The sequence below is a fragment of the Sphaeramia orbicularis genome, chromosome 1 (genome assembly GCF_902148855.1).
Source record: "Sphaeramia orbicularis chromosome 1, fSphaOr1.1, whole genome shotgun sequence".
NCBI lineage: Eukaryota > Metazoa > Chordata > Actinopteri > Kurtiformes > Apogonidae > Sphaeramia > Sphaeramia orbicularis.
In genome coordinates this window covers 30,309,594-30,325,464 of record NC_043957.1, presented here as the reverse complement: position 1 = coordinate 30,325,464, position 15,871 = coordinate 30,309,594, and the positions used below count along the sequence as shown (strand labels likewise).

Genomic DNA, 15,871 nt, shown 5'->3' with positions numbered 1-15,871 from the left:
TTCCCTCTGTCCCTGTGTCTTTTGTACTTCTTTCCGCTCTTAGGACATGGCGTTTGGGTCAGAACCAGATGCCTACCAGTACAGATCTGATCCACCATCTGAATAGAAGCCTGGGCGAAGCCTCTTCCACTCTTCTGCAGCTGCAGCAGCAGCACTGGCTCGACTACAGGTAGCTACTATTGAAAAAAAAGCTGGAAACACTGACAAAGTGTCTTTAGGGCAAAGTTAGAGTAAATGGAAAGCTAAAACATTGTGAAATTCTAGTGCATGAAATTCCAAGGCCATAAAATCAATAAAAACTGTTATATGTAGGTTTATTTTTCTGCTTTAATACATGTGTTTGCGCACTGATCCCATAGGTCATATTGTTCCAAAGTCCAGGGGCCAAATGTGAGGGAGAATTAGACTGGATGTTCAGACTTTTACAGTGACAGGAATAATACAGAACCATGTGTACTCAAAAGCTTATGAAACTGGAGTGGAGTTGAGTTTTATTCACCCAGAAGTGCAGTTTCCTTCACAGCCTGCATTCAGTAAAAACTGGCAGTTGAAAATTTATACTACATCAAACATTGAAAGAAAACAGAAAATAACAAAGTAGGAATGTGGCCTCAGTTTCAACAGTTGTTTTGAGAATAATAATAAATATTAGCATACACTAACCATTAGGGTGGTCCAACAATCATGGTAAAAAATAAAGTTTCAGATAACCTCAATTAGAACCCTGCATTAGATTTTGGCATTCAAAAGATGATTTAGGAAAAAAAGAAAGAAAAAGGAGATGTTTTAGAGGTTGCACAAGCTGCTGGAAGTTGACTAATTTTGCATTTTCAGCATAGCCGAGCTGACCTGCTAAGAGAAGCAGCAGTACTATCAAAACCAAAGTTTTAGTGCTTCATCTAGCAATATATGCATTAAGTAAGACTGCTGACATCTGTGGTACTTGAGTGAAGACTTGGTTGGCCTGGCATTCTTCGACTCCAGTGTGACACAAGAGCAGAAGCAGCTGATGGTTCACAACATGATGGAAAATGAAGGTTCTTTCGGTTCCACTAAAGCGTTGGGATGCCCTTAATCCAGCAGATTATGAAGGGAAGCAGATCAGTGATTTTGTCACCACCAGCACCATGCGTTTCTTTGAAACTTTGGATCTGCCACAAACATTCTTCAGAATTCCTCCAGAAGACTGAGCTGATGATGAAGACTTTCAGAAGGCTGCTAAAATTGTGCATTCCAGAAAAGTTGTCAGTGATGTTGCTGAAAGAGGGGTGAAGCTTATTCGAGACTTCAACTGTAGCTGAACAAAAAATGAAGATCAGAAACAGTACTTGCTCCAAGTTGTCAAAGAACACAGGAACATTTTTTGTAATTTCAATAAAGCAACAGTGGTTGCTGGACTTTCTAAGTAACATTTTTATGCGAGTTGCAGTTTGATTTTGAGAATAAAATTACAAATTATTCTAATATGCCTTATTCATTTGGCTAGTTATGTTATAGTATATAGAGCAATCTTCACAACCTCTTTTGCAACCTCTAAATATTAATTAATTTGCATAAAATTTGGACCGAATTAATTTGGCCAGATATGGAACCAAATGCAGGGTTCTAATCCAGAGAATCTTAAAAAAAAAATTTTTTTTTGACCACCCTACAAACCATTAATCTTGTTAATATCACATTTGACATGAAGTTACAAATATTCACAGGGGAAGAACTGAAATTCAAAAAAAAAAATCCTATTGAGTCTGTTCTTTTTCATAATTGAACAAAGAAAATCTGTGCTTTTTAAGTCTTAACAAAAAAACCCTTCTGTGATGGATACCTCAAGCTGAGTGTTAAATAACAGAAATAAATCCTGAAAACTGGCTGTGAAACAAGAATGTAAAATATCGTGAATTTATTAGTGTATTGACTGTCGTGTGTTTGCGTTCATAGGACCCGTGCTGTGTTTGTGGAGTTTTCACTGTACAACATCAACACCAACCTCGTGGCCGTCTTCTCCTTCATCTTTAAGTTCCCAGTTTCTGAGCGTGCCCAGTCCAGCCTTGACCTTCTTGTCATCACCCTGTGGCCAATCACAGGCCTGGATTTGCAGCTCCTCCTCATGGTAACACCCGGCAACCACTGTTAATGAATTAAACTAACCATAATTAACTAAAGCTTCAGATTTTCTTGGGCTTGACAACAGTGCCACAGAGACCTATAATTTTTTTTAAAGCTAAAAATCCAAACATTGTCGGTCAGATCTAAAGAAGTCTCTTGGATGAGGGGCAAAACATTTTCATAAGACCTAAACCAGTCCAGTTGAACCGAGAAGAACTACAAAGAAGAACAATGACCTGAGCAAATGACAACCTACACAGACATTGTCAGTTTAACAACTAACAGGATGAAAATTAAAAGGGATTGTTTTGATACTTTATTTTACTAAGACTAATGCCAAAAGGTGCTCTTCCGCATGTATTTCATTCATTTCTTTTGTGATAATGTCTGAAGTTCTACCATGGACTCTAACATTTTTTGTGGAAAAAATACCATGGTTACCAAGTTTCAAGCCATTCTAACGTGGTACAGAAAACCTGCTGGAAGACTCAGCTGGATTTGCACCAGTTCACATGAACATTTGACATATTAATCTGCTGACCCTGATTGGCTAACAGCTAGCCAATGAGAGCCTGGCCTTTTCAGCATCCTTTACCCTATGCAACAAGTAGAGTTTATACTTCTTCCTACTCCTTTTCGACCAAGGCAAAATTCAGACTTGCACGTACTTGAAGATGGATTCTGTTCATTTAAATGTTTTTTTTTTTTGTTTTTGTCTTAATTTGCCTCATTTTTTTATTTTGTTTATTTGTATGTTCGAAAGAAAGAAAGAAAGAAAGAAAGAAAGAAAGAAAGAAAGAAATAGAGGAACTGGTAGAAACCGAAAGTGAAACTTAACATGCTTTGACCGTCCAACTCTCGGTTTCTATGCCTCTCTTGAACGGCGGACCTTCCATGGAATTTTCACAACTTCTAACCTGTATCAACTGGGCCCCCTCCTCTGTTCTATGGGCCCCCTGGGAATGCTAGGTCCCATGAATTTGTCATGTTTACCCCTGCTTTACGGCGCCCCAGCTTGCTGTATACGAAAACTGTCACTGAGCTAGACAAATTCTGTGGGCGTGGTCTCACCCGGGAGAGCTCATGAATAGTAATGAGCTCAGGCATTAACACTGACCAGCTTTTCTAATTGACCTGATTTCTCTGCTTATTTTTTTTCAGTGGCAATAGCAGACAGAAGAGGTAGCGGTTAATTTTCAAATTCACTACATAACACAAGCACCTATGGACTTAACATTCATTCATTCATTCATTTTCTGAACCTGTTTTATCCTTACTAGGGTCATGGGGGTCGCTGGAGCCTATCCCAGCTACGTATGGGTGAAGGCGAGGTAGACCTGGACATGTCAACAGTTCATTGCAGGGCTGACATATAGACACAAACAGTCACTCTCACATTCACACCTCAGAGCATGTCTTTGGATGGTGGGAGGAAGGTGGAGTACCCAGAGAGAACCCACGCAGACGCGGGGAGAACTTGCAAACTCCACACTGAAAGGTCCCACCTCCGTTGACTGGTGTTGGAATCATGGGCCTAGCATTTTATATATATATATATATATATATATATATATATATTTTTTTTTTTTTTTTTTTTTTTTTTTATATATATATACATACAAGTAAAAATGGTTTTGTGTGGCAGGGCTCCTTTAATATGTAAAACTTGTGTAAACATTTGGATTTAGAAACGTAACTTTTAGTTAAAATAATAATCACAAAAATGGTTCAGGATATATGTGAACACCAATAAAAAGACTTGAGAGTTTTGGTTTGTTTCTGCATGTTTTAAACAAACCAGTGATCCAAAAAAAACAAAAAAAAAAAAAAAAAAAAAAAACTGTGCATTTACACTTCAGAAAATACACTTCAAAAATATTCATTAAAGCTGTACAAAGTCCTTAACCTGTATGATAAATCTGGTGGTTGGTCTCTTCCAGATGGTCCTCCTGGCCCTGGTGTTGTACTTCCTGGTGCGGGGGATCATGGGATTCCTCAGAGAGGGTTTTGTGTACCTTATGTCAGCCTGGAGACTCCTGGGCATCTGTAAACTGGCTCTGGCTCTATCTGTGTGCGGTCTGCACCTGAGTCGCTGCATCATGGCCAAGCAGCAGTGGGCGTCGTACCTGCAGCACCCACGGGACGCCTTCACAGACTTCTACCCCCTGGCCAAACAGAGCCACATGTACACAGTCATCTCTGCTTTACTGCTCTTCATACTTGTGCTCAAGGTAAGGTATGAAGAAGAGAGCAACAGTTAATAATGAAGTTAACAGTTCAAGTGATGACTCAAGCTTTGATTCATTTTAATAGATTATGACTAAACCATTCTATATATTGAATCATGTGAAGGTTAAATAAGGTGATACCAACCTAACAGGATCTCATTGTTAGTAAACGTTTATTACTGCAGTTAAGTAGAATAGGCCTTTATTGTAGTTGCTTTTCCATTGGACATCTGGGCAAAACTTTACTAATATTTACTAAATGTTGACAAAACAGAAGTGCGTAATGTCGTTTTTTCCATTAAATCACAAATGTGATGATTTGTTCATTTATTATCGTGAGGTGACATGAGTAGTCATTCCATAAACATGGCAACAAACGTAAATATGGTGTTGACTTACAGATATATTCATTATTATTATATATTACCCCTCTATCTCGTACTAAATTAAATAATGATTGGGTTTCCTGGTGTGTTCACACATACTGCGACATGTTTCTTCTTCGCTTGTTGTAATGTACGTCAACATCTGGTTTTTTAATTCACCTGACTCTAGTTGCGAAAGAGGTCTTTCCATTGCAGTTTTGTGTGATATACTATTTGCGCTACGCCCGAAAAACCACCTGGTGCCAGCGCAAAAACTTTTAATCGAAAAATGAGACTTTTGACAAAGTTGTCGTTTTTCCATTAGGTACATTTTTTGTGCAAGTTATGTTTGCATAATTTGAGGGTCTATGGAAAAGGGACTACTGTTACAGGAACAAAGAAAATCAGTTCAGCAGCTCTGTTTCTACTTGGCAGCAGATTCTTAAAGTGCAAAAAGTAAAAGACTGTATAAAACTATCACACAAAAATATACTGAAAATATGTACTGACAAACATTGACAATATACAAAACTACACAGAGATACTAAAATATACAAAAGGCTTACTCTGTACCACAGATAGAAGAAATATATACAACACGTAAAGGATATATACAAGTTAAGAAAGGATATATACAGGGTAAAATTAAAAAAAAAAAAAAAAAAAAAAAGGGTATTGTATTGAAGGAGGCTGAGTCGTGCGTTGTCCATTAGACTGGGGCGGTGGTTTTTCAGTCGGGGGGGAGGGGGGCACATTTTACTGCTTGTGGGTAAAAGCTGTGCTTGAGTCTGTTTGTTTTTGTAACTAGTTAATATTTAGTAACTAGAGCTAAATTGTAACAAAATAATACTAAAATAGTATTTTGTGTCAGTTTGAATCACTAATTAAGAAAACTTATCTAAAAAATGCTGGTTGTCTATAGGTATACAGCCCTGTGAAATTCTGAGAATTAATGACACAATGGGTTTTACTCTAAAGGAATGTTTGTCAGAGCTACCAGGTCTACTACAAAACACTGTCTTTACATTACAATGCATTCACTTTACAGGCTATTTCTAGAGGAAAATTTATAAATCTATTGTATAAATGTACATAAACCAATATGTAATAACACTTAATCATATTAGGGATGTCCCAATTTCGAGCTAAAGATCAATATTGGCCATTTTTTAGAAGATTAGATCAGATTTAGTCAGGAGATCAGTTCTGGGGGGGCAAACATCCTGCCCCATCCAATTAAGGTTTCCAAAGGTAATTATGTTACATAAGTGTATTTTACATGGAAAATAAGAGAAAAACGTATTAGAGGCCATTTGGCACAATAAGAGCTTTAGTAGTGGTTCATGAGTACTTCAGTCTCCATTTGTTGCTGAGCAGATTCTGTCAAGGTTTTGTCAGTGCTTTAGTACTAGAATGGATCGACATGTTTATGTTAAAGGTAATGGTCCTGAAACACAACATTTTATTTTGCATAAACCAACAGGAAAATGTTAAACTGTTTTATAACTGTCAACTGTCAAACTGTCAAAACAGTTGATTAATTAACAAACAGGTAAATAAAGGTCCTGCCCCCTCAAATTAAAGTTTCCGAAGGTAGGGAAAAGGAAAATTAGCAGCACAACAGTGGGAGGCTTAGTGGAATTGCTGAAGTGTCTTTAAGTTTCACTTTCACTTTAAGGTCCAGTAGTGATGTACAAGTTGTGTTTTTTTCAACATGTGGGGCTTTCGTGGAATTATTTGACCCGACCCAACCCAACCCGCCTTGCAAATAAACTGACATTCTTTTGACCCGCCCCGACCTGCGAGTAACTAGCTGATCTGCCCATCAATAACGTACGGCACAGAACACACCCCCGTGTAATCCCTGGACGGACCTGTCCATAGACGTGTTACAGCAGTGGCAAACATACGGCCCGCGGGCCAAAAACCAGCCTACCAAAGGTTCTTATTTGTCCCACAGTATGAATTTGAAAAGTGCAAAATTATACTAAAGTTTTTAAGAGTCAGAGGTGTCACTTGTTTTAGTTCAGGTTCCTCATTCAGCCCAAATGTGATCTCAAGTACAATAAAAGCATAATAACCTATAAATAATGACTCCAAATTTAAATCAAAATTTCATTGTAAAAAGTCGGTATCGGATCAGTATCGTCAAAACTAATCCTAAAAAAAATTGGATCGGAGGCAAAAAAATCTAGATTGGGACATCACTAAATCATATGCACTGAAAACATCAGCTAAGCAGCACTTTTGTTCATCTTATTAATGTATGTAATATTTAGCACATTTAATCTCTGAGGCAGATCATTTCTAAAATATTGAAGCCCAATGTAAGTAATAGTTACTTTGACTTAATGCTTGATACTTTATAAATCATGTTAATTAATGTGCTATTACAGGTAAGTGATATCAATTAAAATGTGTGAATTTGCAGTTCTTGTTCTGAGTCTCTTGAAATGACGTTGGCTGCAGAAATGGCAGTTTGTATGTTTTTATATTTCACAGAGCATCAAATAGTTGAAAAATAACGGTTGGTTCTAGGTCACAATGAAACCTTTTACTGTAAATGTAGAGCAAATAATGCAGACTTTTAAGTGATCCCTGTAAGTAATTTATTGATTTTAAGAATGTCACACCCCTAACTAAACACATTCACTTACATTTTACACTGTAAATATGTCATGGATCTGTTATTCCCAACACTATCAGCAAATAGATCATCATTTCATTTTGTTTAATTCCATTCCTGGCTTATATCCATAGAAATAATTTTCACATTTTGCTCACTGTGTTTTCGTGTAATACCAAGAGAACATTTTTTGGACTCTAAACCACACTGTGTTTGCTGCGTCCTCTTCTGTCTGTCCAGGCGTCCCACCAGTTGCGGTTTCTCAGAGAGTGGGCTGTGTTTGGCAGAGCTTTACGGCGCTCGGTCTGGGAGCTGCTGGGAGTTGCCGTGGCTTTACTGCTGCTGTTACTGGCTTACGCACACACAGGACACCTGGTACAATGTGTTTTTTTTCTCCCTTTTTTCTGTCCTTGTGTTTATTAATTGCTCTGACACTCTCCCACACACAGAACAAACAGAATGGAATCGTACAAAGAATGTAAAGGTCTGTCCACCCACACTTTTTATTCCATTTGTAGATGTGAATAAGACCGTGTTTCTGACATCAGGTTTACTGTCAGCTTTCTTTACTTGGCTTGGACCTCCTACTACCAGAGCTACAACTCTGTATTAAAGGCTTAAATCAATATAAAGCAGCAAAGTCATTCATAATCTCTGAAAAACCTGATTCCGTCCAGTGTTATGTGTTACTTTCACTGCATTTTTATTCATCCAACATGTTCTCTTGCGGTCATTATCTGTATTTTTCCAGATACCTGTGACTAAATGCTTGTATAATTATGTTACATAAGTGTATTTTACATGGGAAATAAGAGAAAAACATATTAGAGGCCATTTGACACAATAAGAGCTTCAGTAAAAAATCTGTTTATAAAAACTAGCAGTGGTTCATGAGTCCTTCACTCTCCATTTGTGGCTGAGCAGATTCTGTCAAGGTTTTGTCAGTGCTTTAGTACTAGAATGGATCGACATGTTTATGTTAAAGGTAATGGTCCTAAAACACAGTATTTTTTTAAAATTTTGCATTAACCAACAGGAAAATGTTAAACTGTTTTAAAACTGTCAATGAACCTTTAGGTTTTTTTAAATTTAGGTACAATTATTTTTATGTCGAAGTTCTAGCCTTAACTAATTCATAAAAGAAAATGAGTGCCACTACTAAAATTGTTGAGTATTTTTGAAACCATTAGTCATTGTAAAGGACATTTTAATCCCTTGATCTATATGAAAATTGTCTACAACTACATGATCGTTCACTAACAGTTGATTAATTAATTACAACCTATGCTTTGCCACAATGGGCAGTGGTTTAGGAGAATATTCGGGGATAATGACACAAATAATATATAATGACTGTGTGTACCTTAATGTCCACTGTTAACCTATAACATTGGAATAAAATATTTTTACTTCTTCTTAGGTTGAGTTTAGTTTATTTCAGACACAAACATAATGCAAAACATGGGGGAAAAAATAAATAAATTAAACAAAACAAAAATAAAAAAAAGAATAAAGGAAAAAAGAACAACTGTTGTGCCTGAAAGGGAGTAGGAAGAAGCCAACACTTATCCAGTCCTACCCCCCCGATTCTAGTCCTCAGGCTGTTGGTGCTTAATCACTTGATATACAACATAAGATTATGATTATCCATAAGCACACCCCTACAAACCTGTACACCCACACACACCAGTTTACATCTACATCTGTACACCAACCCACTTCCACACCCCCATGTATACACTACCAGTCAAAAGTTTGGACTCACTTCTCATTTAAATGGCATGAAATGGACCACAGATGGCCAACCAGTGCACAGCATCACTGGGAACTCCTTCAAGACTGTTGGAAAATATTTCAGGTGACTACCTCATGAAGCTCATCGAGAGAATGCCAAGAATGTGCAAAGCAGTAATAAAAGCAAAATGTGACTGTTTTAAAGAATCTAAAATATAAAACCTGTTTTGAGTTATGTGACACTTTTTTCAACTACATAATTCCATATGTGTTCATTCATAGTTTTGATGAATTCAGAGACAGTCTACAGTGTAAATAGTCATGAGAATAAAGAAAAACCTGGTGAGTCCAAACTTTTGACTGGTAGTGTATACACACACACCATACAATATAACAACCTGACTATCCAATAATGTTCACACCCTTCCTTGAGATATTGTGACAAAACCATTTCTTTGCTAATTTTTTGGAATTTTTGAATGTTTGGACACTGCCTGAGGTCTACCCCCAACCCATTCCAAAGCTTGACCCCACTCACAGATACACACAAACTTTTCCTGGTTGTCCTGACTCTGCTGGGACTTTGAAATTCCCACATCCCCTCAGGTTACAGCCCCCCTCTCTATGGGCAAATAGTTTTGTATTTTGGCTGGTAGTTTATTTTTATTGGCTTTATATTCAAGTTGAGCTTTGTAAAAATTTACCAAATCATCGAGTTTTAATAGTTTTGACTGCAAAAATAATAAATAATAATGAACTTCTCATGAAATGATTGCGACAAAGTGATTTATTCTTGATAGATGAAGTCTAACTGGACTCAGTATTTAGCCTAATGGGGGTGGGGGGGTATTCCAACTTTAATAGCAACAGTGTATGTATCACCTGTGGTATTAGTGTTCTTCATGTGCAGCTATGAGAAATTAGCCTATTTTCTTCCTTCTCCTTCTCTGCAGCTCTTTCACTCTATATTCGATGGCTACAGCAGTGTGAGCTCGGCCTGTCTGTCGCTGTTGGGTACTGGTGGGTGTGGCCTGTTATACTGGAGACCAGTGTGGTCCATCACTGGTCCCTTCAGCGGCGTCTCCACGCTGGTGTTCCACACAAGTTTCGCCATACTTCGGCTGGTGTTACTGTGGCTCGTCACCTCGGTGTTACTGAGGAACTACCGGCGAGCACGAGCAGAGCTGTACCGCCCAGCCGTTGACCTCCAGGATTATGAGATGGTCGAGCTGTTCCTACGCAGACTCAAAATGTGGATGGGTCTCAGCAGGGCCAAGGAGGTAATGTATGAGCCAGTGTCTAGAAAAAACATGCTTTGACCATGGCTGTCAAACGTACAGCCCACGGACTGACACTGGCCTGCCAAAGAGTCCAGTCCGGCCCATGGGGTGAATTTCTGAAATTCAAAAATTGCACGAAAGATATTAACAATCACCTGCGGTGAACTGGCGACATGTCCAGCGTGTACCCCACCTTCGCCCAAAATGTAGCTGGTATATGCTCCAGCAACCCCCGCAGCCCTTTCAAGGATAAAGCGATTCAGAAATGAATGAATGAATACATATTAACAATCAAGGGTGTCAAAATCATGTTAGTTCATTTAGCCCAATTAGATCTCAAATGGGTTGGACCAATGAAATACTATCATAATAACCAATAAATAATGACAACTCCAACATTTTCCCTTTTTTTTAGTATAAAAAAAGTAAAAATACATGAAAATGTTTATATTTACAACTTATGCTTTCACAAAAAAATGTGAATAACCTGAACAAATACAAACAACCTGAAATGTCTTAAGAGAAGTAAATGCAGTTTTAACAACAAGTGTAAATGATAAACTGAGGCATAATATTGTTAAAATTGTGTAGGAAATTTCAGGTTCATGTTATTCACATTTTTTAGGATAGTTTGTAGATGTAAACATTTTCATATTGCAATTGTACTTGTTTCACTCTAAAACACAGAGAAAAGTTTGGAGTTGACATTATTTATTGGTTATTCTGTTACTATATCCTCAAAACTCCATTTTGGGGACAAAAGGCCGATTGAGATAAAATTTGGTTCATATTGATCGATCAACAAATATCTAGTATTTTTTCTGACATTATTCAGCAAATAATTTTCTGACATTGTTCAGGCCAGATATCCTTCGTGTTAACGTGATAATTATCCCTCTTTAGCACCAATAGGTGACGCATAGGGGAAGAACCTGATTGATTGGGGGTGTCCATGAATATTATCGCTTCTGTTGAAAAATCCGTTTTTTGGACATTATTAATAGATATAGTTGGTCAATTAAGCTCAAAATTGATTCGTATTGATCATCCAAAGTTAAGTTGGTATCTTTTGTACATTGTGCTGTTTATTTGCTTTATTATATAGCAGAGGATTAGGGGGATTTCAGGTATATACCCCCAGACAGCGTAAGCCTCGTTTTACTCCTGTTTGATTAACTACCTTTGTTCTGTTTGTTTTTTTCTGCCTCTTTGTCTTCCCAAGATTACACTGTTAATAGTAAACTGTTTTTCACATCTTGTCAGGTAAAATGAAGGTGAAATCTAATTTAGGAATATGTCCATTAATCATTAGTATTTGTCTTTGTAGTTTCGTCATAAGGTGCGTTTTGAGGGCATGGATCTGCCTCCGTCACGCTCCTCCTCCACCAGTGACTGTAAGTCTCTGTGTTTGCCGCCCCTGGACGGTCCCGACTCCCCACCGACCCCAGACAGCGTTGACGCCGGCTCTGAGGCTTCGTGGCGCCCAACCTCCTCCAGCCCCTGCAGCCTGACCGAGGCCCCTGGCATCGGACTGGGGCTCGGCCTCGGACTGGGACTAGGGCTCGGCCCTGGTGTGGTGGTAGGAGGAACCAGCTGGAGGGAGAGGGCAGAGACCGAGGCCTCGCTGAGGAGGCTCCTACCGACACTGGACGCCCTGCTGCAACAGCTCGACCGTGTCACCATGGCAACAGAGGACCTGTATCACATCGAGTGCAGACTGGAGCGGGCCCAAAGGAAAAGGAGGCACAGAGGGAGAGAAAAAGGGGGAAGAGGAGGAGGTCAGGGAAAGAGGAGTGAGATGGGGCAGAAGGGGAAGGGAGACAAAGACTCTGGATGGAGAGAACGAAAGAGTGGAAAAGACAAACACAAAGGGAGCAAGAAGAGCAAAAAGACAGAGAAGAGTGATTCAGCAAAGGACTGTGGAAACACTAAAAAGACTCCTGCAGCCACTCCTGTTCCCTTCTTAAAGTCGAAACCAGCCCCTTCACAAACCCCCGCCCCTCCTTCGACAAACAGATCTGTTGTCAGTGCACCTCCGCCCACACCAGTGACAGACAAACCTGACCCCGTGTCTCGCACCAACACTCTGTCCAAAACTGTCACCGTGCCTCCATGCACTCCTGCACCAACTCCCTCCATACCATCTACTCCTGCCACTACACCCATTAGCCCCACCCAAACGGTCACAGGTCGCAAATGGGACCCCCCCACAGAGAGAGAGACCTTCCCTCCCTCCTCCAGCCTGTTCAACCACCCAGCTCACACAATCACCATCCCCACACACAAACGAAAACGCAAACCCCCACCTCTGAAAAACAAGGTGCACCCAAACCTCGACAGGCACGGGCCTGGACACCCGAAATCCTGAGGGGTGGGGGCTCTGAGTAAAGGAGGGACAACACAACTGAAACAAAAAGATGGAGAAAAGAATGTCAGAGAAAATGACGGGTTAAGGACGAGAGGAGGACGGGGCAGCGGGTTTGTTCCCACGCCCCTCTCTAAACCCACGGAGAGGAAATGCAAAAAAGAGAGACAAGTCCATTGGGCAAGTCAAACGCAGAGAAATAAAAGAACACCTGATGGCCTGCGCTGCCAAAATCAAAACTCTTGTCTCTCAGAAACAAGGTGCCGGTCACCAGTTACTAACTGAGCTGGCTGAGACTTTTAAAGCAAGAGACTGTCCTTCGTCCTTTTTCTGTGGACCAAAACTGACCCCTGAAGCCATGTGACCCTGGAGGTTATATGGGGTTGATGACAGGAGCACACGAACGTGCTCACCCAACAATGAATAGAAAGCAGTCTGTGTTTTGTATGTTTCTCATGATTTCTCAGTTATGTGTATCTACATGTTTTTATATCAAAGCAATATTACTATGGGTACTTGTGGCCTGTGAAGGAAGTTTGATAAATTTGCATGCAGGTGCACACAGAGTTACGCACACACGGTTAGTTATACACATGCATTAAAAAAAAAAAACACTGTAGGTCCAGAGGTGCTTATATTAATGTGTCGTACACTTCACCCCACAGAGGTACAAGAGGAAAAAACAAACTGAATCACACAGGATCAGAAACACACACACTGGGCTGTTGTGATCCCAGCAGCCACTTCTTCAGGGCATGAATAGATTTGTTCTGTCTACAGATGGTCTGTGGATATAAAGCTAAAGGGAAGACATGAAAAGGCAGCAGAATGACAAATAGTAAGTGTAGGAAGTGATGGTAAGAGTGGAAAAAAGATGGGTAAAGAGGTAGTGATAATGATGGGTAAAAAAGAAAAAACAGGAATGATTTGCCTTCACTTACACACAAGTCGTCCCATTTTAAAGCTATTAAGACTCCAGTCTGCTTATTTTCTACAACTGTTTTTTTTTTTTTTATAGTGTCGTGTTCAATATGGTTGTAATTTGGAAGCACTTTTGTTCTGATGTAGATTGTTTTTTAATGAGATGTGTGGTGTTTTGTGAAGTAATAAGCTTGGTATAACACCCAACAGAGAACTTCACTCATACTGTATCTTCAAATATAAATGTTGCCAAAGCTTTTGCATCATTTATGCAGCTTGAGTTTTACCATACCAAGTAATTTGTGCTTTTATTTTGTACTTAGCACTTTATTTTTTTTTTCCTAATGGAGCTGATATCCAATGCCATATTTAATTGTCATTTGTCACATGTTCTTATCATCATAGCTATATTACAGAAACATCCTAGTAAGTATTATCCAGGTATTGAAGCAGTAGATAGCAAATGTGTTTGTATTTTTGCTCAAAACTGTTAATGTACTTTTTTTTTTTTTTTTTTTGCAATCCACATATGTCCAGTGGGCAGATCTCAGGGAACCCACACATCACCCTAACCTGGAGAGAAAACCAGGAAAACTAAAAGTAGGGGTAAAATGTTGGATATTTTCAACAATCTGAGGACATTTTTTAGAGTTTGTGGTTAAATCACGCCACTGGACATTGCCCTCTGACTCACCCATTTCTGAAAGATTCTGAACAAACCAAAGTGTCATTGAATGCAACATTTAAAGCCCTACATTTACAGATTTTTCACATTTCACCTGCTTCCTTACTGGTTTAAGGGTCCATAAGTTTTAGGTTTTTAACAGAAATGTAAAATACCCCTCGTCATTCTAATGTGTAAATATCTGTACATATTGGTGCTTTATAGTGTATATATTTTTGCTTATCATGATCAGTATTGTTTGTGCTGCAGCATCTTATTCAAAGGCAGAGCAAAGTTAACTGTAGCACCACAACCAAAGCTATCAGTGATGTATCAGTTAACCCATCACTGACCTTTAACCTCCTGCTCTGTACATAAGTGTCAAAGCCCACCTTTGTGTCTTCAGTCTTCCTGTGTTGTATTTTGTGTGAAGCTGCATCATTGAAAATATTTGTCTATGCTCTTATTTTGTATCTTGTATCTGTATTTTGCAGTTGTAGCACTTGTCATGCTTTTGCACTCGACAAAGTCAAATAAATTTGACTGCTGAATTAATGGAAAGGATTTGGCCTGGGATATCAGAGCACTATAGGATTTACAGGTGGTTTTTATTTTATCTTTTGTTTGAGAAAAAAAAAAAAAAACACCACCACCACTTTTTTTTTTTAATGTTCACTTTTTATTCCACACACGTATTTACACACAAACACACCCCGCTCTCAAATGTAGTGTACTATACAACTCAACTCCTCGCGTTGCACATCTGAGACATTTTGATTAGACCTAAAAAGTGCAAAGCGTTAGCATGTCAAAAATGTTGAAAAATATGCAGAAATTTTTCACACATATCAATACTTCATCACAAAATAAGCCTTTCTGATAGCATGGATGGAAGATTTAAAATACCTCAATAAAGACCAAAAATTAGGTCAAACACCTTCTTACTCTGTTGTCTTTGTTGTTGAGAATTGATTTTAATGTGATGGAAAATTTAGGTCACAATGAAAAACAATCGCATACTAAAGACAAAAAGTAAATAACTGTCCTTTTATGTGGAGTTCATTGACTTAATTTTGACTCCGTGAATGCATACGTTACAAAACAGCACATATCGTACTATAACAACGTCTACTGTTGTTCTGATTAGCTTTTATTTCAGTGATTTAAATCTTCCATATCAATAAAAGTCATTTGTCATCAAAGTCTTTGCTGATTCATATCAAAATTAGTGTGTGCGCATCGTCCTGAATCTTCCAGAACAGAGGTGAAAGTAAGAATCCCTTCAGCTCTAAAGCAGGTGTGTGCGTGTCTGTGCGCCAGGAAAAGAAATGTAACTAAACAAAATCAGTGAAATCATCCACTGTTGAAACAAGTCTTTTCCTCTGCCCGGAGGCCTCTGGGTTTGGTGTCGGCGTACTCTGCTGAAAGGATTTGTTCTGCTGAGTGTGTCCCTGCGTCAGCGAGATCCCTGGAGTTGAACGAGACTGAATGTCTTCCTGTGCCTGAACCAGACAGACGGATGGAACACAGGGATTTATTAAAATACATGTTTCATCCGGTACAGGTCAGAGCAGCGCTAATCATT

General features: G+C 38.9%; 2 protein-coding genes across 6 annotated transcripts in view; one reads left to right on the top strand and one right to left on the bottom strand.

Moving 5' to 3' along the window:
- Positions 1 to 13,611, top strand: part of pkd1a (polycystic kidney disease 1a) — a 96,911-nt gene extending 83,300 nt beyond the window's left edge. The window contains exons 51-56 of the mRNA XM_030135177.1: positions 44 to 169; positions 1,936 to 2,107; positions 4,044 to 4,334; positions 7,563 to 7,697; positions 10,010 to 10,336; positions 11,664 to 13,611. Coding sequence (XP_029991037.1) covers positions 44 to 169; positions 1,936 to 2,107; positions 4,044 to 4,334; positions 7,563 to 7,697; positions 10,010 to 10,336; positions 11,664 to 12,704 — 2,092 coding nt within the window. The 3' untranslated portion in view covers positions 12,705 to 13,611. The remainder of the gene's footprint in view (positions 1 to 43; positions 170 to 1,935; positions 2,108 to 4,043; positions 4,335 to 7,562; positions 7,698 to 10,009; positions 10,337 to 11,663) is intronic.
- Positions 13,612 to 14,942: 1,331 nt separating this feature from the next.
- Positions 14,943 to 15,871, bottom strand: part of tsc2 (TSC complex subunit 2) — a 34,138-nt gene continuing 33,209 nt past the window's right edge. For all 5 annotated transcript variants that reach the window (XM_030135134.1, XM_030135124.1, XM_030135143.1 and 2 more), the window contains one exon: positions 14,943 to 15,788. In XM_030135134.1, coding sequence (XP_029990994.1) covers positions 15,621 to 15,788 — 168 coding nt within the window. In that variant the 3' untranslated portion in view covers positions 14,943 to 15,620. The remainder of the gene's footprint in view (positions 15,789 to 15,871) is intronic.